Consider the following 25,261-nt stretch of genomic DNA (forward strand, 5'->3'; position numbering starts at 1 on the left):
CAAGCAGACCAATATTTAAGCCCTACCTACTACGCTATTTTTAAGATTTGGGACCTTAAAAATTACTTCAAGGAAAGTTTACTTGTTTCTTCTGAAGATCTAGTCACTCAGTTTAAAGGCAACTTAGGAGATTTTGTGTGAGCGCGAATATCAAACTGGTGTATGAATATACATTACTTCCTATGCTTTTTTTATTCTCAGGACAGCTGTCAGAAATTTTTTGAGAAAAAGTATTTCAGTAGAAGGTATTGAAACTGAAACTGCTTCAGGCTCTCATTTGTTCTGTAATTTTCAGGTTTTGCTCTTTTCTTAAAACAAAATATTAATCTCTTAAATTCCTTCAAGTGCTGAAAGCTTACCTTTTGTTGTTGTTTTTGTTGTTGTTGTTGCTAATATGTTATTTCAGCTATACCTACATAATGATAACTAATCACCCTCTCTGGAACTCAGAACATGGTAATTGATGTGAGTCAACACATCAACAGGGATGTGAACTTGCCAATCACAGAATTATTCTCAAGCCATTTTCTTAGCCCCAGGAGTAAGAATTGTGCACTTTAAGTCGCCTCTCTTTCCACTTGTAGGAAGAGTTGTCAAGTGCATTGGTGTGACTGCTTGTGCGGAGTGGGTGATATAGGAACTGAGACATGAAATTAGACAACGCTGATTGATCACTGGGCTCAGTTTCAACTTCTTGTGCACCTCTGGTCAGCAGGGGTTTTATCCACTGTATGTATTCATCTTATTCTTTTAATTGCAAGAATTTTGCACATGCCGTACAGGTGCCATCCTAAGTTAAAGCCATCCTAAGTTTTAACCAATACGATTATCCTTTCAGACTGTTATCACATTACTGTCAGATTCGTGCCCAAGATTGACTACATATTGTCTCTGAAATCCTGTTCGAAAGGCCAACATCCACCACTCAGCTTCAGCACTTAAGTTCTTACACACAGGCTGCATTACTGAACAAATTAGTAGCATTTGGCAGCTACAAATGGTAGGGATTTTATCTAAACCAAAAAAAAAGAGGATGTTGAACTCTGCACGAGCATAAGTAACATTCAAAACAATCGCCATCCGGCAATAAACCTCTTGTCTCTTATAAATATCACCAACAACATTTAAACAAAATTAACTTACAGGTCGTCAGAACAATTGTTTGGAGATTCCAGCCTTCCTCCTGATCGTACGTGGTGTAAAACTTCTGTATTTGAGAAACCTGGATATGGCTGTTCACCCAAAGTTAAGATTTCCCACACTAAGACTCCAAAAGCCCTAAGAAACACCGCAAAAAAAAAAAAAAAAAAAAAAAAAAAAATTACAACATCATGAAGAATCTCTCTATCATCAATTAAAATGCCACTAACCTAAGAATAAAACTTCAGAAAAATTAACAGTAAAAATTTCATATGTCCCTAGAACAGCCTCTGAAAGAGCTAAAATAAATGTGTAGAACTGACCCACTTACCCAGACTCACTGGCATGCATTTTAGAAGACATCGAGTACCCACAGCATCCCTGGGCAACACTCTCTTGTTGAGCACATCCTCACTTAAACAAGTGTTTAATCACCTCTAGAGGTGTAGTTGGAAATGGAGAGAGACTAGTTCTCCTAAGCACCACTCACAAAGCAATCAACACCTCATTTGGTTTGGCACACAGCACTAAACGACTTGCTTAGATAAATATAAGAGTGGCGGTCAAATGGATGGACTGCAGGGGCTGAGGGCTTGGACAAGACCGATGGACCTGTTGTGAGTACCCATGGCTACCAACATCAAAACTCGTGTGAATCTCAGGTTTAAAGAATCTGGCTTGGGTTGGTTTTTTTCCATGCCTTCTGACGGTGAGTCTCTGCTTCTTCACCATAAACTCAAACCTATCCAAATACATACTTTAAGTAAAGCTCTACAGCAAAGTACTTCCTGTACAAGAAATGACCTTCCTTTGATGATGCTGAGGAATTTGCTCTTCAAAATAAAGATGTCACCAAAGGAGAGTACAGGGAAAGTATTTGGCTGTAGGAAGAAAATGCCAATTAACCTAATGGGAAAAAAAAAAGGAACAGGATACAGGCAGGCAACTCACTGCCCAGTCAAACAAAAAACCTAGTACAAAATTGTTTGGTTGAGTGATACTGTTTCTTTCCAGGCAGAATCCAAGCCTAGAGCTCAAAGCATTAAGAAATGCAACCATGCAGGTACTGTCATAATATCGAACTCTTCATCAGCTCATGAAAATGTCACTTAGGAAGAAATTTGCCTTAGCCTAAAAATTGTTAGACATGGCAATATGCAACCTTATCATTACTCCTGTAAACCAATATTTTTTTGCTGTGGGATTTTGTATGATTATTCCCACAGCTATGTAACTCACCAAACATCAGAGCGATTTGTGAAGACACCATCAATGAGGCTTTCAGGAGCCATCCATCGAATAGGGAGTAGGCCTTCTCCTTTTTTCCTGTAATAATCGTTTTTATAGACATCTCTGGCAAGTCCAAAATCACCAATCTTTACTACCCGGGTGGAGCTCTCATATTCCTTCTCAGACACAAGGCAGTTGCGAGCAGCCAGATCCCTGATTTATAAGGCAGAAACAAGAGGATGGAGTTAGCATTGCAGAATAATTCAGGTCAGAATGGACCTCTGGAGGTCATCTGGTTCATCCTCTTCTTCAGAGCAGTACCGGCCTCAAGGCTGAATTAAATGGTTTAGGGCTTTATCCAGATAAGCTTTTCCTTATCCAGTTAAGTTTATCTTTGAGGCTGGAAATGACTCAGCCTTTCTGGACAACCTGTTTCAGTGACTGATCCTGCACGTTGTGAACAATACTATCTAGTTTCCCTTACTGTTACTTGTGCCTATTGGGTCTCCTCTTTTCCCTGTGCACCTCTGAGAAAAGTCTGGCTCTCTGTCTGCTATAGCTACCCATTAAGTAGATGAAGAGAGTAAGTGGATCTCTGCATTTGCCCTTCTCTTTGTTGTACAGGACATGATTCTTGCCTGGAGTGCAATGAGACTTGGATTCAGATCTTAGAGCTTATCATTTGGTGAGAGAACTGTAGGTGATTTTTAGCAGAGAAACATTTTTACTCAAGTGCTCTCACATTCCTTTTTACATTGCAACATCTTTCTAGGCATTTTTTCCCAGGTAGGACATTAATCTAAATATTATTGGTAGACCTAGGAAGACTAGAAATTAGTTCTGTACCTGTGTATAAAATGCATTTTCTCTAAATAGACACAGCCTTTGCAAATGTCCAAACATATATCCAAGAGGTCAGCCACTGTTAGTAGGGGACTCTGGAGCTACAAGAAAAAAGACAGAAGTCAGATGGTATTGTTTTCTCACTTGAAATGTATAGGATTTTTGAAAAACATGCAAAGCACAAGTGCAAAGTCTCTATATGTCGATAGAGTGAGTGCTAATTACTGGCAGGGTAAACTGCCAAACCTCTTCACTGCCAAGCAGGTGCACACATTCTGTTCTTTGATTTGAGGCTAAGGATACACTAAGACCTTCAGATGTGCTTCTTCACTGTAGTGGAAGAAATGGGACCCTGAAAATTTCCTCCCACTATCACATCATCACATTTACTTGCTTCTGTACTAATCAGTATAATATGCGTGGTCTGACACAAAAAAGACTAACCATATAGCTTGGGAACCAAGAGTGGGAGGGGAGAGACAGACGGAGGGAAAAATTCAGTTGTTTTATTCTAGTAGAACCTGTGTATATACATTTCAGTAGAATTCAGTACTGACTGTGAATCTGATCTGACCTTGTAAATGGACTAGACAATTGCTAGAATGCTATAAAATTTCCACGTCAAGACCTTTTGACCTACAATCCTACCAACTGTGTTCTTAATCTGCATGTTAACTATGGAAAACAATATTTAATTAAAGAGGTTTATTCTTTATTCTTTTCTCCTCTTTCCTTCTAAAGAATTTGAGGATACAGGTACAGAGAAAATGTCTTCTTATATGCCTGGACTATGCCTAGAACATTAAAGATAACTGCTGCTATCGAAAGACAAAAAAAAAATCTCTATGAAGCCTAACAGATCAGATACATGATCACAATTATTTATGATCACTTTTCAAAAGACTGCTCATAGTATTCATAGAGAGAAACTCAGCAGAAATTTTGCAACCAAAACCAGTTTTTGTCAGTGGTCTAGTGACATTCAGTCTTCTTCAAAGCAACTCTAAATGCAAGGTCATCACTCAGCATTGAGGTCCCAGAGTATTAGAAAAAAGCCAGGTCAGATCTTGCAGGTACAGAAAAGACTGGACATCAGCATAGCCTTTGAGGAAAGGAAAAGCTGAGAAACTGGCTGATTACAGGTTAGAAATATGAGTCTCATGGCTTTTACCCTACCTTTTGCTTTCTGGCTCCTCGTAAATAGCTAAGTAGATCTCCTCCTTCCATCAGTTCCAGTATAAGATACTGAGGTTCATTTAATAGGCACACGCCAAGTAACTTCAGAATGTGGGGGTGATTAAATTTACTAAAAAGAAGGAAATGACTGTAAGATTACATGTGAGAAATCCAGCTGGTTGATAGCTAATAAAGCGTATACAGCTGCAAGAAATGAATGAACAATTTGGCCTTTACAACCCTGCTTCTACCAGCAATATGATTTAGGAACTCATAGAGCTTGGATTTGCTCAGTCATGGGGAGAGTTCAGGGACATCCTTTCAAAACACAGGCTTACACTGTACTTTGATAGACATCGTAATGCATGAATGTGTACTAAACACACTTGATCACATTTCCAGGAAGCAAAGAAAAGTAGTCAAATGGCAATCTCATCTAGGACTAACAGGAATTGTCACCTGTTCATTAATGGTATCTATATTGTTTTAATGGAGTACTTTTACTACTGTATTCACAGGAGAACTGCTGATTGAGAGAAATACACAAAGATAAAAGAACAAGGTACCGTATATTATTTTCACAATCCAGAGAAGAACTGTTTCTCACAGTACATTTTCAAGAGAAACCTAATATGCATAAGTACTTGCAAATATGCTAGTAATTGCCTGAGCGTGTCCAAAAAGATGGAGAGTAGAACAGAGCAATCGTCACTCTCAGATATAGCACTTTGCAAAGAGTGAAGTATATTTATTGCCTCTGTCAATGCTCATGTTTTTAAAATCACATTTCTTATGTTAGAAAACGGCTTTTCCTTCACACTGCTCTGTGAAAGGACTCACACCAGCAGTCAGAGAAATTTGACTCTGTTAGCAAAACTAGAGGTGTCCAAAGTGCTGTCAAATGCACCAGTGTAAACAAACAAATAAAACAGAGGGACATTTTCCTTCTAACCTCTTTCAATTCACATAATCTTAGGTGTGGGCAAAAAGTCTTTAGCAGAAAATGTTTGACAGTTCCCCCCAGCCCCCAGCACATACCTCTCAAACAGGCAAACTTTAGCACTTTCAAGAACAAAAAAGAGGAAGGAGCACCTGAGACTTTCCTTACAGCTCAAGCAGCCCTTTCTCCACTGAGCTGTTATTCCTTACTTTCCAAGCAACAGGATATACCCAAGAATTTGCTATGTGTATTTGTATATGAATTACTCATCAATAACCAGTATTGAATGACTGAAACACGGGTAACTATTTTCCCATTGCTGCATAGCAATAATAAAACAAACAAATAGTCCTTGCTTAACTCAGACAGCATGTGTAACAACACAATCGAAATTTTAATAAACATCCAAAAAGGCAAGCAAAATAGAAGTTGTATTTAAATATCTAACATTAGGGTTTGTAAACAATCAGGTGCATTTATGTCCCCCTTTTCATCCTTGGCTTCATTTATGAAAGCTTACAGATGAACATCAAGAAAAATCATTAAGGCCTCCACAAGGGAACTAAATCACTCTTTTTTCATATTTAAAAAACTTGAATATTTAAAGCATGTAAAGCATACCAATTTTTTTTATTATTATTTAATGACTACCGGGAATATATAACACTAAAACTTTTCTATTATCTTCATTTGTATTTCTCATTGTATTGAGATACATATGGGCCCACATTAATGTTTACATTTAAGTGCAATAATTTCCAATTATGCATTTTTGCTGATTTCTGGGTTTGGGTTATCAGCTGTAAAATGGAAGCAGAGTTGTGGAAGCTTCAGAGACTTTAACTATGGGTACGTATATTTCATACTAAACAGAGAAGAGACCTTAACTGGGTTTATGACTGCCAAGTAAACTATAGATAGATTGTAGGGAGTTTGCATACAGCACTTGTTCTTTGTCATGAATTTTCACTTGATTGACATGATTCTGTTTATATTTTCACAACCCTCTTACCTCATTTAATGTACTGTGTCTGTAAAAAAGTTAGGAAAAGAAATGTAGAATATTTTTTAAAAAATCATAGAATCATAGAATCTCTAGGTTGGAAAAGACCTTTGAGATCATTGAGTCCAACTATACCTGACCACTACTAAGCCATATCCCTGAGTATTTCATCTACCAATATTTTAAATACCTCCAGGGATGGTGACTCAGCCACCACCCTGGGCAGCCTGTGCCAGCGCCCAACAACTCTTCCAGTGAAGAAATTTTTCCTTGTGTCTAATCTGAACATCCTGTGGCGCAACTTGAGGACATTTCCTTTCCTTCTATTGCCTATCATTTGGGAGAAGAGATCAACGCTCACCTCACTACAACCTCCTTTCAGGTAGTTGTAGACAGTGATAAGGTCTCTCTTCAGCCTCCCTTTCTCTAGGCTGAACAACGCCAGTTCCCTCAGCGACCTCTCATAAGGCTTGTTCTCCAGACCCTTCACCAGCTTCGTTGTTCTTCTCAGGACACAGTCCAGGACTTCAATGTCTTTCTTGTAGTGAGGGACCCAACAGTGAACACAGTATTCGAGGTGTGGCCACACCAATGCAAAGTACACGGGCAGAATCACTTCCCTCCTGGTCCTGCTGGCCACCCTGTTTCTGATACAAGCCAGGATGCCATTGGTCTTCTTGGCCACCTGGACACACTGCTGGCTCATATTCCCTTGGCTGTCAACCAACACCCCCAGGTCCTCCACCACCAGGCAGCTTTCCAGACACTCTTCCTCAAGCCTGTAACACCCCAAGGGGTTGTTGTGTCCCAAGTGCAGGACACAGCACTTGACTTTGTCATACCTCATCCCGTTGGTGGCAGACCATCAATCCAGCCTGTTCAGATCCTCTGTAGAGCCTCCCTGCCCTCAGGCAGATCGACACTTCCTCCTAGCTTAGTGTCATCTGCAAACTTACTAAGGGTACATTTGATCCCTCATCCACGTCATTGGTAAAGATATTGAACAGAACTGGACCCAGCACTGAGCTGTGGGAGACTCCACTTGTGACCGACCTCCAACTGGATGTAATTCCATTTACCACCACTTTTTGGGCCCAGACATCCAGACAGTTTTTTACCCAGCAGAGGGTGCACCTGTCCAGTCCAGTGGCAGCAGTTTCTTAAGCAGAATACTGTGAGGAACAATGTCAAAGGCTTTACTAAAGTCCAATTACACTGTATCCACAGCCTGTGGAAACACAAGAATGCTTTTAAAACCAATTCCAAATTCAGTAACACTATATTTTCTGTACAGAATATAAAATTCTTCATTTTTCTAATTCTGCACTCATGAAGTATAAGTCAGAGATGTGTGTGTGAAAACTAAACCATATTCTCTGTCTTATGTTAGCTGCTGAAAATTTCAGCTCAACTTCTGCTTGTCTCTTTGAAGATTCTGAAAAACCAGATGTCTGTCAAACACACAGATGTCTTTATACAAAATTCACTTGTGACAGATCCATTACTTTTTTAAGTCTGCATCAACAGAAGAGGTATGTGGCAGCCTCTAGTGGCAAGTACGTACTTTTTTAAAAAACAGTTTCCACAGTAAATAGAAACTTCAAGTTATTGGCTTGTTTTGATGTTTATTTTGATAAAATGGATTAGTCAAATGTTGCCCAATTGCCTTTAACAATTAACTTAGTTTTAGGAGAGCAAAAATAATGAATTACATCAGTCCAAACCCAAATAAATCCATGAGGTGATCATAGTGAACTTACAGTCTGTATTTTAACTTTCACTACTCCTTTTTAAAGCTTTATTTTCTTACGATTCATTAGTAGTGATTTAAATTTTTAGCATAAATAGGAAAACACACCAAAAATGACACAATGACACAAATATTTAGAGGAAAGTGTTGCATTCAACCCTCAAGTGACTTTGGTTTCAAAGGTTGCCCAGTGGCAACGCTGTCCCTACCTCATTAAGTGTGCCTCCTTCAAGAATTCACTCTTCTCATGGTCTGTCGCACCCTTCTTCAAAGTCTGCTCAACAGAAAGCAAAAATGTAAGTTCACCATCATCATTATCAGATAAAGCTTAAGCAAAGCAATCGGACATAGATGTGGCCTTAAATACTCAGTATGTTCCAGCGATTATCACAATGATATAGGCTCAGCTTTAAGTGACTAGCAAGAAATATTGCAAGGAAATACCTAAATATCTCAACATCTGTTTTTGTGGTATGAGCTCTGAGCCACATCTCTTTCCTCATCCCATTCTGTTGCCAGAGAACTACACAGCTGTAATTACCTTGACTGCCACTTTGGTTTCTCCACTTCCATCTGCCAGGATATCTACTGCGGTCCCTTCATACACCTCTCCAAATGCTCCACTTCCTAACAACTTGTGTAAGTTCAGTTTGTCACGAGGGAAAGCTGGCAATGATTCAATCTCTGCCTGAGAAGGAAGAGTGCTACAAAACAGCAATACTGGTCATTTGTTAATATATAGAAATGTTATTAAAATTCTTCCTCTAATGAATCTGGTACTATTTGTCTCATCGGGTACATTTAAGGAGACCTCAGGTGAACCCTGGGTGTTTTGGAAGCTATTGCAAAACATCAGCTCTTCTTCCTTCCCTGTGAACTTGTGTTTCTTGCTAATATGAACATGTGGGGTGGGCAAGGGGTAATCCAGGCCAGGGAACACACTTGGGAGCCAGCATGGCAGGGTGTACTTCAGAGAAGACCTGCCCAACTATGCAGGTGCAGCCCTTAGTTCCATCTTGAGGTGTAAGGAATGAGTGCACTGATAAAAAACTGCCCAGGGAAGCCCTCCTGGATAATTTTGTCCTGAGAATTCTTCAAAGATTCTCTCACTACACGTTTGCTCCAAGGACATACCTGATAGCATAACATGCATTGGCTAGTCCCACTGTCTCAGCTGCCATCCTGAGTTGAGCTAGTTCTTTATCTTCCTTGATAAACACTATCTGTCCAGGTAAGGCTGTTTTTCTGGATTTCCATCTTTGAAGCCATACTGGAACAGAAAAACAGATTGTCGGGTATTTCACTCTGAGAGCATTCCGACATGCAAGCAGAATGAAAGGCTAGAGGCTTTATTCTATTCTATTCAACATCACCTGCCAGCAGCTCATGTAAGTATATTTATATCTGACCACCATCTTTTTCTGAAAAAAGACAAACAACTGCTCCTTGAGCTAAGAAGTCTGTCAAGAATCTACTTTTGTGTGTGGCAAATACCCAAATCCAAAGGACTGGTGTTATATCCCAGGGAGACAATGAGGAGTAAGAGGGCAAGACCATCACATGTGGGCACCTACGTCTCTGCATCTTTTCCTCAGGAACAAAGCTTAAGAGGAAAATAAATGAAGTCTGGTGAAGAGATGCTGTACACAAATAAAGAATTACATGGTACAGATTTTAATAAGGATACACAGGAATATTAGAGCTCCTTCAGCATTCCTGTACTCTCCCTGCAGGGAATCAACTCCAATAAATGTCTGAGGATGTAGTGAGTAGATATCGTGTCCTAGATACTGAAAATACAACAAGCCATTTAGAGCCTTGAAGGATGAGAACATCCAAATTCACCTTAGCTACCACCCCGATCTTCCACCATCGTTCAGTACTTCCCTAAGCCTGGGGGCCAACTGTCTCCCACCATCTGAACCGGATTTTACCGAGCTCTGAGAACAAAGAGTATGCAAAAACTCAGCCACATACCAAAACCAAAGAGGACGAGCACAGTCAAGCCCAGTACAACGACTCCTGTCACAGCAGCAATAGCAACGATGGTGTCTGGGGAAATCATAGTGTCTGTTAAACAGAAAGTGAAAATTGGGTTAATGACTGTGTACATAAGCTGTATCAGTCCTATGGAGCTGAGCAAACCAGAGAGAACCCTTTAGCTTCCTGCTGTGTAAGTCTCTCTCTGCACAAAGCTGTCTTGTAGGCTGCATGTAGATGTCTGCACTCAGTCAGACTAATCATCCTGCAGGAGTGGGCCAGTCCTGCAGTGAGGACCTACTGTGTACATGGAAAGAGAAAATGCTGAACTGTTTGACCACTCAAAGTGGGATTTTCAAAAACACCCACAAAGTGCAAGTCTAACAATCTGGCTGAAAGAAGAAGTAATACATCCTTACCCAGCATGGAAGGTTGCCCTTACTTCAAGAACCATACCATAATGCAGACTGCAGGACCACAGAGACAAATTGGGACAAATGAGCAGAAGCAAAGTTTCAGAAGTCAATAAAATTATTCTGAACAAAAAACTTGACTAACAGAGTGAGAAAGTACAGGACGTACCTTCACCGAAAATTATGTCCTTGCTTGTGTCGCTGTATTTACCAAGTCCCAGAGCATTTGCAGCTGCCACTCTGAATTGGAAAGTTCCTTCTAAGTTCTTGGCCTTCCATGTGCAAATACTGCCACAGGAGCCATTGTAAACCAGCTCCCACAAGGGCTTCACTTTGCTGGTGTTGTCAGATTGCTTCCTGCAATGGGCACAGTGAAATAACACAAGTATGTCACTAACGCCATGAGGGCTGTTTAATGCTATACCCTTGTTTTTTGCTTCGCTTGCACAGCCTTCACATCTCTCCGCCTGCAGGAAAGCTCAATCTGTTCATGGGGTTTTGGCTGTGGAGCAGAAAATCATACTGTGTTATTTCAGCAATGCTAAGAATCAAGCGTCTTTAACTTGGCATTAGTAATCAAATGCTAGAATGTTTTAAACATAAAAAGCTCCAGCAACTTTTCACCTGTTTCAGTGTACACATCACAGCCAATATTTTAAAAACTTTTTATTTAGCATTCAGAAAAAATAAACATTTATTTTTGTGTCCTGTTGGAGGTTTTTGCTTTCCTGAGCCCAGAGTAATTCAGTACTCTTGTGAATCAGGTTTCACAAACTAAACAGGAAGCAAGTCATTGGCAGTGAAGACAATTCTTTAGCTAGCCAGTTTCCCAGAGCATCTGCTGACTGCTGGGTATATTTCTTCCTTTCCCCATTGGACTGAGATTGATTGCTCACAATAAATTCAGAGCTGATTATTCACCAACCAAAAGAAGACCATGTATTTAAACTTGAAAGGCCGTATCATTTCATGTCACACAGGACCATAATATTTCATGTGAGGTGACCTTTATAAGCATATCAATCATTCTCCCAACACACTTTATAATGCAGAAAAAAGGTCAAACACTTCTTAACCAGAAAGTCATGGGGAAATTCTATGTTCATGTCCTTGGTGTGTACACATTCCTTCCAGAACTGTACAAAACTATGGGTTATTTCAAAGGACTATACAAATATTTTATGGAATTCTATGCAACTGACAACACTTTTCTACATGGCTTAAAATGACAATGAGGATCAAAGTGAAATGCAGTCAAGAACATCAGCATGTACACTTTCAAGTTGCAGGAGAAAAGTTTATTCTATTAAACTAAAACCAATAATAAATCCAATGATGCGTTATGATGGAGATTATAAGAAGCCGAAGCCTGGAGAACACAATGGCTGAAGCACAACACTGACATAGACCAAGGGACTGTCCTTTCTTTACCCATCCACAGCAAGCCAGGTACAAACTGGCTGTTACTATATGAAAATTATTGTGGTCTCTTAGCATGCAGATCAGTGCTGCTGTATGATCACAGAACTGTATGGAGGAAGATTACAGCACCAGGAAAATATGTCTGGGTGAAAACCTATATAAGTAAAGTATGCCCAGCTCCGGAGTGCTGTCAGTCCTTAGCTTCCATAGGCACAGGAGTTATAAACTGAGGAACAAGAAATAATAACCAAGTTTAAAAAATCCTGATTTCAAACAGTCATAGAAATATCTCGGGAGATGGACTCTTATTTTTAAATAATGTATTAATTAAACCTTGCACTGATTGCCTTAAACAGACTACTCCAGAGTCATGCTCAAAAAAAGGGAGTTTCAAAGTCATTACGCACAATAACATACTAACCTGTCCATTCAGCCCTTCTATCATCTTCTGTCACCACAGAAATAAGCATGAATTGACATTCTATAGACACTTAATGATGGCAACGTGTATAGTCCAGGCAATCTGTATTTGATGACGGAGCAATTTAAAAATCATTCATGTCGGTGGGAATACTTTATTCATAGTATCATAGTTTCATAGTATAATAGTATCATAGCATAATAGCATAGTTTGGGTTGGAAGGCACCTTAAAGATCATAGATTTCCAACACCCCTGCCATGGGCAGGGACATCCCACTAAATCAGGCTGCCCAAGGTCCCATCCAACCTGGGCACCTCCAGGAATGGGGCATCCACAACATCCCTGGGCAACCTGTGCCAGTGTCTCACCACTCTCATCACGAAGAAATTCTTCCTAATGTTCAATCTAAATCTGCCCCTCTTCAGTTTATACCATTCCCCCTGGTCTTATCTCCACAAGCCTTTATGAATAGCCCCACTCCAGCTTTCCTGTAACCCCTTCAGGTACTGGAAGGTCACTATAAGATCTCCTCTGAGCCTTCTCTTCTCCAGGCTGAACAAGCCCTATTCTCTCAGCCTGTCCTCATAGGGAAGGTGCTCCAGCCCTCCGATCATCTTTGTAGCCCTCCTCTGGACCAGCTCCAGCAGCTCCACATCCTTCTTATGTTGAGGATTCCAGAACTGGACACAATATTCCAGATGAGGTCTCACAAGAGGGGAATAGAGGAGCAGAATCACTTCCTTCAACCTGCTGGCCATGCTTCTTTTGATGTAGCCCAGGATATTGTTGGCCTTCTGGGCTGCGAGCACACATTGCTGGCTCATGTCGAGCTTTTCATAGACCAGCACCCCCAAGTCCTTCCCTGCAGGGCTACTCTCAAGCACGTCATCCCCTATCATGTACTGAAAATGGGGATTGCCCCCACCCAGGTGCAGGACCTTGCACTTGGCCTTGCTAAACCTCATAAGGTTCTCATAGGCCCACTTCTCCAGTCTGTCCAGGTCCCTCTGGATGACATCCTGTCCTTCCGGGTTGGCAACTATGCCACCCAGCTTGGTGTCATCTGCAAACTTGCTGAGGGTGCACTCAATCTCGCTGTCAATATCATTGATAAAGACATTGAACAGCATCGGTCCCAGTACGGATCCCTGAGGGACACCACTCGTCACGAATCTCCATCTGGACTTTGAGCCATTGACCACTACTCTCTGAACATGACCATTCAACCAGTTTCTTATCCACCTTACTGTCCACCCATGAAATCCATATCTCTCCAATTTAGAGAGAAGGATGTTGTGTGGGACTATGTCAAAGGCTTCACAGAAGTCTAGATAGATCGCATCCGTTAATTTACCTGTGTCCACTGCTGCGGTTACCTGATCATAGAAAGCCATCAAGTTGGTCATACAGGACTTGCCCCTGGTGAAGCCATGCTGGCTGCTATTAATCACCTCCCTGCCCTCCATGTGCTTTAGCATAGCATCCAGGAGGATCTGTTCCAAGATCTTCCCAGGCACAGAGGTGAGGCTGACAGGTCGGTAGTTCTCAGGGTCCTCTTTTCTACCCTTTTTAAAAACAGGCACAACGTTATCCTTCTTCCAGTCACCAGGGACTTCCTCTGATTGCTACGACTTTTCAAATAGCTTGGAGAGTGGCTAGGCAACCACATCTGCCTATTCCCTCAGAACTCTGGGATGCATCTCATCAGGTCCCACGGACTTATATGTATTCAGGTTCCTCAGGTGTTCACAAACCTGGTCCTCCTCCACTGTGGGAGGGGGTCTACCCCTCTGGTCACCATCTAGTTGTCCCATGACCCAGGAGGGGTGATGAGAGCAGTTATCAGTGAAGACTGAGGCAAAAAGTTGTTGAGTACCTCAGCCTTTTCCTCATCTGTTGATACATGATCCCCATTTCCAGTCATCAGTGGAAATGTGGGCACGTTCTCTTTGATCTTCCTCTTTTGATTGATGTACCTGTAAAAGCCCTTCTTGTTGGTCTTTACTTCCCTTGTCAAGTTCAGCTCCAGCTGCGCCTTGGCCTTGCTGATTTCATCCCTACACAACCGGGCAGCATATCTATGCATGTTCCAGGTTACCTGTTCCTGCTTGCACTGCCTGTGCAGTTCCTTCTTTTTTTTAGTTTAATCAGCAGACCTTGACTCAGCCATGCCAGTCTCTTCCCTTTCCTGCCTGATTTTCTACATACGGGGACTGAGCGCTCTTGTGCTTTATGGAGAGCTTCCTTAAATATTTTCCAGCTCTGCTCCACTTCCTTGTCTCGGAGGACCATATCCCAGGGGGTCCTACTGAGTAATTCCTCGAAGAGCTGGAAGTCTGCTTTCCTGAAATTTAGTGTCCCGACTATACTCCTCACCTGTCCCATATCCCTTCGGACCTTGAACTCCACCAGTTCATGATCACTGCAGCCCAGGCTGCCACCGATCCTAACGTCACTGATGAGTTCGCTTGTATTGGTGACCATAAGGTCCAGTATTTTTTCTCCTCGAGTGGGGGTCTCTATCAGCTAGACTAAGAAATTATCTTCAATGCACTCCAGGAGTCTCTTGGATTGCCTACAGCTTGCCGTGCTACTCCTCCAGCATATATCTGGGTAGTTGAAGTCCCCGAGTAGGATGAGAGCTTGCTAGCGCAAAGCCTCCTGTAGCTGGAGGAAGAAGGCTTCATCAGTTGTCTCACCTTGATTGGGTGGCCTGTAGTATACACCAACCACAAGGTTCCCATTTTTTCTTCCATCTTTAATTTTTACCCACAAGCTTTCAAGCTGTTCGTGGCTACTCTTCAATGACAGCTCATTCTGGCCACTTTATAATGTTTTTCCATGAGTCTTCTGAACACTAAAATATTTCTAAAAATATTTTAGCTGGGAGTACATACTAAATGCTTGAAATTTGTAATTTGAAAATGTCAACAAACCTTCTTCTAATTCACCAACATATATCCAAATATATTCCTATATTTCAGAGTCTGAAAATGTTGCTAGTGTATATTTCCTTCTAAGTTTTCCAGGAATTTCTGGAAATGATGGCTACTTAGTTTACCTGAGAAAGAGCTCACATGAGAAGGGCCATTTGTGTCATTGATACTTCACTCTTCCTATCAGTCCCTGCACATCCAGCTTTGTTTTGGGCTGCTCCCAATGGAAAGAATGCAGGCACAAGTAGCTTACCTGCTTTCTAAGATGTAGTAGGTCAGGTTGCTTCCATTGTCATCAGCCTTTTCCCACTGTAGAGTGTTTTTAGTGTCTTCTGCCCTTTTTGGAACTCCAGGCTTACTGGGAACACCAGCTTAGGCCAAATGGGAGAAGAAACAGAACACTTAAAATGTGATTATAGCAAGACAAATTGCTAGTGGCCACTGACAAAAATTCATGTGTGCATATGGGTATTTGGCTGTGTAAAAGGATGGAGGATTTACATCAATAACCCTCATGGAGGATGGATTTTTGACTTTTTCTTTGCCTTGGAAAAATTTCAAAATCTTATTTCATATGCGGCGTTTCACTGCTAGTTATGAGTTTACATGCACATAAACATTTCACTTCAGCTTTACTCTTTTTCCCTGCTCCATTTGAAAATGAATTTTTTCTTTTGAAATGAAAATTTCTTTTGCCTTATTACTTATGCAGATATGCTACTGTGTTGTTTATTTTTCAAACCCACACAATTATTGGCTATTAGTATATAAAAATTGCCTGCTAAATTCTACAAAATATTGTGTTTAAATATTCACATCTTGAATACAGTCTTAAAATCTCATTACATTAAGTGGTTACCTGTAGTTTTAAAGCTTGTTGAAGAGGAAGTGCTTTTCAGTCCTGTAACATAAATTACTGTTACTCTTACAAAGTAGTTGGTTGAAGGAAGTGTTCCTGTGACATTGCATGTGTAAACAAGATCTTCTGACGTGCACTCTGTGCTTGCAGGAGAAAACCAGTCACCTTTTGTTTGCCACTAGAGAAAAACAATATCATTGTCATCAACTTTCTTACTCTGCTGAAAGTGTGTCACAGTTCTATTCCTGGGTAGATTAACTACTTTCCCACCTTTTAATATCATAGAGGAGAGATTATGCATGTGCAGTTTCAATCACTCTTAGAGATCAAGAGCACAAAAACCTTCTTTTTTTTCTTTGTTTTCAGGAGACATACAAATCTTGGCAGCTGCAAAGGACACAGATTAAGTGACCTCTTTGCACAGCCAAAAGGAGTTCTCTCCTTGCTTATCTCTGTGCAGCTTGTATTTCTGGATCACCACGATGTACTCATGAGTTCAGCTTGCCATGATGTAATTGAAAGGAGGTAGTTTAGTGGAATTGTACTATGACATTGGTTTTAGGGAAGATGAGAAATGTTTTGTGTAGGCATAATGAATCTGTTTATCTGTATTAAGGAATCTATGTCATCCAGTGTAGCACATGACATTTTTTGTGCCCAGTGGTCCAGACATAAAATTCTGATGCTTCCATTCATGCTGCTGTCACTGCAGCGCTTACTTTCACAGTCTGCATTACTGGACACATTTTTCTCTGCTGCATTTTCTTCTAATCTCTATCAGCAGAAAACAGAATTCAGGTACTAGGTTGTAGATGATATTTAATACTGAAAACCTCTTTCTTCTCTTTCTTGTGCAGGGCATAGATAGGATTTGCAGCTACAAACCATGTTGAAGGGGGGCAGTGAGGAAAGAGCGAGGGGACTCTAAAGAAACAGGAGACTCAGGAGGAATTCTGGTGGGGTCATCCAAGATGTCCTTTGACACTATGGAGTATTAAATGCTACAGCTGCACTCCCCCTTGTTCCTGGCAAACATTGCCTCCATCCTGCTCCTTCTGAGCCAGTACGACTGACATCACCATGCCCAAATTAACTTCTTAGAGTCTTCACACACATATTGCCACCCTGTCTTGCTCACCAGGACCAAGTGCGTTAAATTTGTTCTGATCTGGAAAAAAAACTAAGAAGTATTTTTACCTTACACAGCTCAAACCAGAAGCTGGTTTCATTGACTTGCAGAGGAGCTCTCCATTCTAGCTGGAAACTGATATTTCTGGGAACTATGTTGACTGGTGCAGCTGGAGCCTCAAATGTTTTTGCAATAACAGGGATACTTTCAGAAAACCAGTTCTCATTGGGATGAAAAGCAAGAACCTAGTCAGAAAACAGAAGAACTGTACAATACCAGACCAGTTGGAAAGGTGGCTTTAGCAACTCCAAGTGCTTGGAAGACTAGCTGTTTTCAACAATGCAATATTCAGACAACATAGATATAGAAACATTTTGAGCTTCACAGATGTGGTATTACACATTTTTAGGCTGAAAGTTCATGGCCTAAAGTTTCCCTCCTCAGAGATTCTTTTTAGTTTCTCATTTAATCTTTCTACCAAGACTCTTCTCTTTCTAGAAGTTTCTTAAATATCATAAGCTTTTACACAGGCATCACATCAAACACTGGGCAGTGTTTTAGAATCACAAAAACACAAGGTGAGGAGATGTGTTAACACATTGCCTTCCATTAAGACACAATCCAATACGACCAATGTTTGTATATGCATACTTACATACATACATATAGGTATATAGATTTATAAGTATTCCTCATTACAGTATTCAAATCATTAATAAAAGCACAGTTAAATTAAGGACAGAACGGATCCCCTCCAGCCATCTACTGAATACTATTTAAGCCTGTGAGTGAACTGCCATAACCACTGTCTCGGTATATGTGATGCACTCAATGTGCATTCTGCAGACATGTTTATTTGGTTGCTTTTGAAAACGTTACTCTGGCGGTAGCTCTGCTATCCAAATACATCATTTATTGTTTTCCTTTTAACCTTTCATCTGAAAAGGGAAAAGTATGTTTTGTTCATACAAATCTACACTGGCCACTTCATTCCTCTGCTATCCTCTAGATGCTTGTATACCAACTGTTTACCATTTTGTCCTAATGCAGTTCTAATAATACCAATATATTTCCTAATGCAGTGCTAGTAAAACTGTATATGTCTTCAAAATAACTTCAAGTACTGAAGTTACTCAAAGTAGTCCATAATTTCCCTTTTGGGGCTAAGTATGACTTTAAGTTTGGTAGTTCCCTGGGACTTAATCTCTTCCAAAAGTTACAGAAAATTATTATGAACATTCACAGGCTATTTTTAACCAGCTCCTTACGTAATTTAAGGATATCAGATGCTGCTGACCTATATACATCTAGCCCACATGAATATTGCTTCATCTGATCTTTCCTTCTCCTGATCTGTTGTGCTACAATCATCTTCATACAGTTGTGTCAACTATCGAGTCAAAGGTCTCTTGTTCCTAAAAAACAAACCAAAAAAAAGTGCTAGATACTGCAAGCTAGTCTTCCTTTTGTCTTCCTCTTCAGCATGCCAACACAGCCTTCCTAACTGCCTTTTTAGTCCTTCCTACTTGGAACACCATTGGTTCCTCCACTTTCTTGATTTTGTCTTCATTTAAGTTGTTCTTTTCTGCTCGTTCTTACTGCAATGACATGTGTTCTAGTAGGTATTAGTGACATTACTTCAGGATGGTGCTTCCCCTGCCCTAGCTGCCAAAAAAAACATGCTGCCTGAATCTAGCAGAAGGAATGGAAGGGGGCTGATGTGTCTGCCCCTCAATTCTCACCATTCGTAGCCCAGCTTAACTACACAAGCCACCAAACTTTTCCTGCAGCTTTGGCATGGGAGTTCACAAGAAATGCAGCAGCTGGTGGATGGATATCCCATTGGTTTTGCTAGCTAGCCTGGGACTGGCCTATTATTGTATTTTTTAACTTCCTTTGTCTATGACTTGCCTGGAAAACAGAAGAAATTACTTCTATTGCGCTGACAGCATCTTATTTCAATGTAATCCAAAATCAATAGGTTTGCAATCACCTTCCAAAATTCTTGTCTAGGGAAATTGTCTTCAAATGCCACCAAATAGCCATGTCCCTACTTGTATTTTTAAATTATTGTTAGTCTCTGCATTTATCAAAGGGTCAGCATTGATATATCACTCTTGTAAAATTCATATGCATATTTTATAATCTACTTTTATTTAAAATGTAACTTCTGCAAGATAAAATCAGTTAAGTATTAATTGAGTCACCACCTACATCCCTATGGGTATACTAGATACTTTTTGGCTTATTGGATTAGAAAATAGTACATTTTTTTTTGCTAATTAAAAGTTATTTATTAAAGAAAAAACAGCAGTTGGCAAAATGGTTGAGTCTGCTTTTGATATAACATGTAGAAGTTTCCCCTTTATGAATGTTTCAGATATGTTGCTTTCCTGAGAGAAACATTTACATTTTGGCCATGACCCACTCACACTCATATAGCCCTATTTTTTGCACTACTCCTACTTCTTCACAAGCAGGTCACAGTTCCAGGCATCCTCCTTTGAGAACAGAGGTTACCTGTGATTTGACCCTCTCTTAACATGCTGCATAAAGTACTGGGGCAGTAACAGCAGGACTGCAGCAGAAACTCCCGTTTACTCTTAGATCTGTGATGTGCTCCCCCAATAGAAAAGATCTCAACTCTAAGGACTTAATCCAAACAGCATATGTAGGAATAAACAGTGATGTTTAGTTTTCCTTAAGACTAAAAAACTGAGAAAAGTCTGTCAAGTTTTGAACTTGTATTTTCAAAAACACACATAACTTTACAGACGAGTAGTTAAAGATTTGCAAGTTAGTGAACAAACAAGTAAAGCTGCTTGTAATTATACCTTAAATAAATTGTTTGTTCCGGATTGGAGCCCATTGACAGTCCAGGCAAGCATCCCATTTGGAAATTCACTTTTTTGCAAGGGTGTTGCTGGGACAGGAGGTAATAAGTTGACAGAGATTTGATAGCGGATGGATTCTAGAGGTCCATTTGGCTTCAAAGGTTCACTCCAAGATATGCTGATGGTGGTGTCAGACAAAACCACTGTCTTAATGGAATCAACTGCCTCTGGTACTGAAACAGAAAGAAAAATTAATCTCCTTTTAGGTACAGATCTTGCTAGAGGTTTTTTTGTTTTAGTTTTATAGAAGTCAAGAGGTGTCACTGAGGAAAAAAAAAAAGCCTATAAGAATATGAATATGGTCCATTTGCAGTACTCATGTTCTACACATATAACACTCGTCTTCTTGTGTAGTCAGTCAGCTGCAGACAAGTTCAAAATATTTTGAAAAACTTCTTTATTACCTCCTTGGCTATCCTATCATGTAAGCAGACAAAAAAAAACCAAAAAAACCCCAACCCAAACTAGCTGCTGTCCTATACCTGTACATTTATGGTCATGTCACTGAATTCCTGTTTTCTCTTAGTTTCCTCAAGTTTAGTGTGAAGCTTACTTGGATATGCACTAGAAAAAGTACTCGTGCACTGTTCCAATTGGAAAGTCTTTTCTTGAACAGAAAAGTCTGAAAGAACTCAGTATTGTTTGTCATTGTTCACAATTGTTCTCAGAAATACACGGTCTGCTTGAGCTGTGTAAGCAACAAACTGGATTGCTAGTCTGATATCTATGCCAGCTGGTTATTCACTAATTGTTTCGGAAGAATCGACCCTTCCTTTGAAACTTTGAGGTCACAGGCTTTGAAATTATCTATGGTACACCCTAACTCTAAATTAAAAATTCTTTTTTTTTCCTATTGAACTGTTCAGATAGTTAAGAAGTTAGCAAGTCATTACACTACATTCCAAATATATCAGAATGATAAGTACATATGCTGTAATTTATGCCCTAGTAGCAAAACTGCAGATTATTTAAGTGAAATGTGCAGAAGCTAGACTAGTAAAGAAGACAAATTTATCATTTCACTAGCTAAAACACGTGGAGTAAGAGTGACACTCTGTGGCAAGAGCAATGCATGAATTTTTCCAAGATGTCTCTCTTTTTTTCATTCCCTTTATCTTGGCATTTGTTGGAAAGTACAGATTAATCCAAGCTTCTTTCGTTTCGTTATAGCATTGAAGTAAAAGACAGAGGGAATTTACACAGCTTCAGAGGTGTGAAATAGTGTACACACTTCAAGAGGCTCTGGTAGCATCTGATTACAATTTATACTAGCAGTTACATTCATGAAATTGAGAACATAAGTGTCAGGACACATACATATTCTGTTTACAGCCGGCTGGAAATTTTTCAACAAATTGTGGAAAGCTCTGAATGCTGATACAAATACCTACAAAAAATTCTCAGGTTTTGGATATTGGTATGTTTTTTCTTTGTTTTTTGGTTTGGTTTAGTTTTATATTTTTGTCCAGGACGTCATTTTGATCCTGACAGTTCTTTTTGCTTCAACTAAAGAAATCCATTCTGAGTTTCATGTTTCATTTTAACTTGAGACTGAAAAATTCCATTTCAGTGGAGCAACACAGTCTCCCATTTCATATACTACCTTTACCTTTCACCACTCAAGGGGTGTACATTGCTGCAGGATGGCTCAGTTTACCACACAAAGAAGCAATGGTATGAATTCTTGCCACATCCCAATAGTATTCAACCTTATTTAATCAGTGTGTTATAAAAATTTTATAATCCTAATGTGGATTCCCATGAAAAGACTTGACATCTACAAGTTGTAGGTCAGCTTTTCTTAATTTTTGCCATACACTCTTTAGGAATATGCTCATAAAATTCAGAGATCCACATAGGATGAGACCCCGTTTTGCTCAATGCTGCAGATGCTAAGAGATCTGACTTTTAAGAGAAAAAAAACAACATGGTCGGAAGAGAATTTCTAAAGTATGTCATCTCTGGATCCCCAAAGAAGAGTGACAGTGTGACTGCACCTCTTGTTCCACTTTCATTTGAAAGGTGAAAAGAAGTTTATCTTAAGCAGAGGTTTTCTTAAGGGAAAAAGTGTGACTACTCCCAGGACAAGAAATAATGAATGATCTGTGAGTAAGAGGAGCCACTGGCAGCTCACAGGTGGTGCTCTCCTATGAACAATGGTGGCAGAAGGAGAGGTTACCTGTTATATGGATGAGACTTTAAATAAACAACAGAGTGAATCTCTAAGAGAAGAAGAGTTCTGTTATAGTGTAATGCAGGTTGCAAAAGTTTTGCATTTCTTGTTCTGGAAAACGTATCCTAGTAAAGCAAGACTCTTTAATATGACTGAGTTCTCTAAGAGAGCACTGAAGAGACACTCTTCTGGAGTGTAATAACAGAAACGGAAACCTGCGAAATCACATACTCAAAGCTGGTAGTGGAGGAGGTGTTAACCTAGACACGTTTCTTGAGCTACATCATCGGCTAATATAGCACACATATGTATTATGTGAGGTGAAAACTGGCTTTATAAACTAGACAAGCTACAGAAGAACAGGCCCAGCTCTCACAAAATGAAGAACCACCTTGAATAACAAGCTATGTAGAATTTAGATTATCTTGATCACGCTTTCTTTTCTCTTTTCATTAATTCCTCAATCTTTTTTTTCCAAAGCAACCTTGTACTTAAGACAAAATCTTTAAAATAAATTATAACTTTCACTTGCACTGCATCTTGTCACTTACATACAGCACTATCTGCAGGTTATCCCCAAATGTAACCTGGGTTTGTCACTTCATGAACGCTTCCTGCTTTTCCAGAAAGGGAGCTGCGCTCCTGTTATCCTTTTCTAGGATGCAGCTACCTGCTTTCTTAGACTCGGATGCAAGCTCTTGTCTCTGTCCTGTTCCACTGCATCAGCTCATCACAGAGTACAGAGGTAGCTCCACTTAGAAACAATTACATCTGGCTGCCTTGCCATCATACCTTGGCCTCTTGCCTTCATTCATACCTCTTTCACATATTCACTCCCAGTGAAGTTTCTTAGTGTCCTTCTGCTGTAATTAGATAAGTTTAACGATGTACCTATTTATAGGTAATCTCTAACTAGTTCATTTCCTGCACTAAATGACATAGTGAACATTTAAGTTCAAAGCATTAATCCTATCTTTATTCTGTGAAAGGGACTGAGAAGCATCAAAATGCTTGAAACCAACTGAAGATGTGCTATTGGCATTCAAACCAAGAGAAGTAAAAATGAAGTATTGTCTTTTCAGCGTGGTTCACAATTAATCAAATCTGAATTACCTAAGAAATAGTAATTACGAGAATGAAGACAAGCCAAAGGGAAAACTCCTAATGCTGAATGAGCACATAGCACAGGTTTAAATATATAACCACATATACATTCAAACACAACTTATTAAAAATGTGGTCCAAGGCAGAAACTACAACTGTTTAGCCACGTTTAACCATAATTTACCTTTCTTCACAAAGCCATTGCAAAAAGCATTAAATATCTACATGTCTTATGAATCTTACAGATTCATCAAGTCTGGTTGCCAAAACCTTGTGAAGGTCTACATGGATTGTATTTTAAGAAGAAAATATCTCTGCTTTCTGATTTGCAACCCAAACTTGCACTTATCTTCCCTTAACTGAGATGAGGATTCTATCTGAAATCAGAATAAAATGTGAAACAAACCTCCATATAGAGTTGTGCCAATTGTCCCTTTTCCTGTAGGCAGCATTTCCTCTTCTGAATAGTAGTTTTTCACTGAAACTTGTATGATATAACTTGAAAATGGCTGTAGATTGTCTATGACAGCTATAGGACCATGAAATTCCTGTTATTTGAAATCAGATAAGAAACATGCATTCTAAGAAAAGAGAGTCATATGTCACACCAATCACCAGTCAATTAAATGAGTGTTAAAAAATAATGCGGTGATGCTTTTGTATTCTAATACACTTCAATGCTTAAAAAATAATGTTAAAATGATAGTTTGTGTAATACGCCACTACAGAAAACACATACCAAAAACCAGATGTGTAATTACCATGGCTACAACAGTACATTATTTAGTGGCTGGAACTTAAATAGCAAATGGTAAAGTCCAAAAATAAATGTAACAGAAGAAAAAATTACTGAGGCAAGTATAACTATCACAAAACACATAATGGTAAGCCACACGGTTTCTGGATAGTCTCAATAGTTATTTAAACAGATTAATATCAACCACAACTTCCCTTTTTACAAGTAGATGCCGAAGACCTGTTTCAAAAGGGTTTTAACAAAGGCATGTTAAAATGTAGAGGAGTACTTGCATATCGGAAAGATAAAGAATCTATCACTTAACAAATATGAAACAGAACGGAAAACTACTGTTGGGAATGTAGAAGTGGAAAAACTCCCTGATAAAAAGCTATAGAATGGTTTATAAAATGACTAGGAGTAAAACCACATTCACTGTTTATATATCTCACATGTATTTTTTGTTCCAAAATAACCATACCAATGTTTTTTGCTGTAGAGCTGACAAATGGTAGCTGGAATTACTGTGGTTGTCGGTCATCTGTCTGAGAAATACCAAATATGTCGGCGTAGGCAGCGACAGGCTGAGGCATAGCTGCTGTGGTGTCACAGATGGCAAGCTTAATGTAAAACTCGTGTTTGTCGTATTAAGGATAGTAGGTTTCACAGTGTCTTGCGATAGAATCAGACACCTTTTATCTAGGAAAAACATCCCAAGAAGTTTAATTACTATTGGACCAATCCAAATTTGCATGGGATTCTACCGCCATTCCTATGAGAAAGCGTAATCACAAATTGATATCTCTGCTTTCACAAACAGAAAAAGAAAAAAAAACACCTGAATGTACTTTATCTGATTACATTCATGGACAGAGATATAGAGGTCATCAAAGTAAAGTCTCATTTATCTTTGATAAGACACAGATTTACTAAAGCTACAGATTTACTAACCAGTTTAGGTTCTTCTTTAAGTATCTAAATACCTTGGAAATACAGATTGTAGTTGCCATATTATCAAGGGCAGTACACACTAATGAGTCCAAACTTGCTTGTCAAAGGGAAGACAGATAAGTGGAATAGAGTATCTTTTTTTACCAATTAAACGTTATCT

General features: G+C 39.5%; 1 protein-coding gene across 3 annotated transcripts in view; it reads right to left on the reverse strand.

The window, feature by feature from the left end:
- Positions 1-25,261, reverse strand: part of ROS1 (ROS proto-oncogene 1, receptor tyrosine kinase) — a 90,044-nt gene that overhangs the window by 28,505 nt on the left and 36,278 nt on the right. For all 3 annotated transcript variants that reach the window (XR_008449347.1, XM_054063737.1, XM_054063736.1), the window contains exons 28-42: positions 24,632-24,849; positions 23,821-23,962; positions 20,078-20,310; positions 17,312-17,488; positions 16,115-16,292; positions 15,509-15,626; positions 10,645-10,832; positions 10,060-10,152; positions 9,217-9,352; positions 8,624-8,786; positions 8,292-8,356; positions 4,390-4,519; positions 3,217-3,314; positions 2,380-2,583; positions 1,144-1,278 (exon numbers count right to left, since the gene is read on the reverse strand). Coding sequence is in view for 2 of the 3 variants with exons in the window: in XM_054063737.1 (XP_053919712.1) it covers positions 1,144-1,278; positions 2,380-2,583; positions 3,217-3,314; positions 4,390-4,519; positions 8,292-8,356; positions 8,624-8,786; positions 9,217-9,352; positions 10,060-10,152; positions 10,645-10,832; positions 15,509-15,626; positions 16,115-16,292; positions 17,312-17,488; positions 20,078-20,310; positions 23,821-23,962; positions 24,632-24,849 (2,278 nt within the window). In the remaining variant the exon portion in view is untranslated. The remainder of the gene's footprint in view (positions 1-1,143; positions 1,279-2,379; positions 2,584-3,216; positions 3,315-4,389; positions 4,520-8,291; positions 8,357-8,623; positions 8,787-9,216; positions 9,353-10,059; positions 10,153-10,644; positions 10,833-15,508; positions 15,627-16,114; positions 16,293-17,311; positions 17,489-20,077; positions 20,311-23,820; positions 23,963-24,631; positions 24,850-25,261) is intronic.

The sequence above is a fragment of the Cuculus canorus genome, chromosome 3 (assembly GCF_017976375.1).
Source record: "Cuculus canorus isolate bCucCan1 chromosome 3, bCucCan1.pri, whole genome shotgun sequence".
In the NCBI taxonomy this organism is placed as follows: Eukaryota; Metazoa; Chordata; class Aves; order Cuculiformes; family Cuculidae; genus Cuculus; species Cuculus canorus.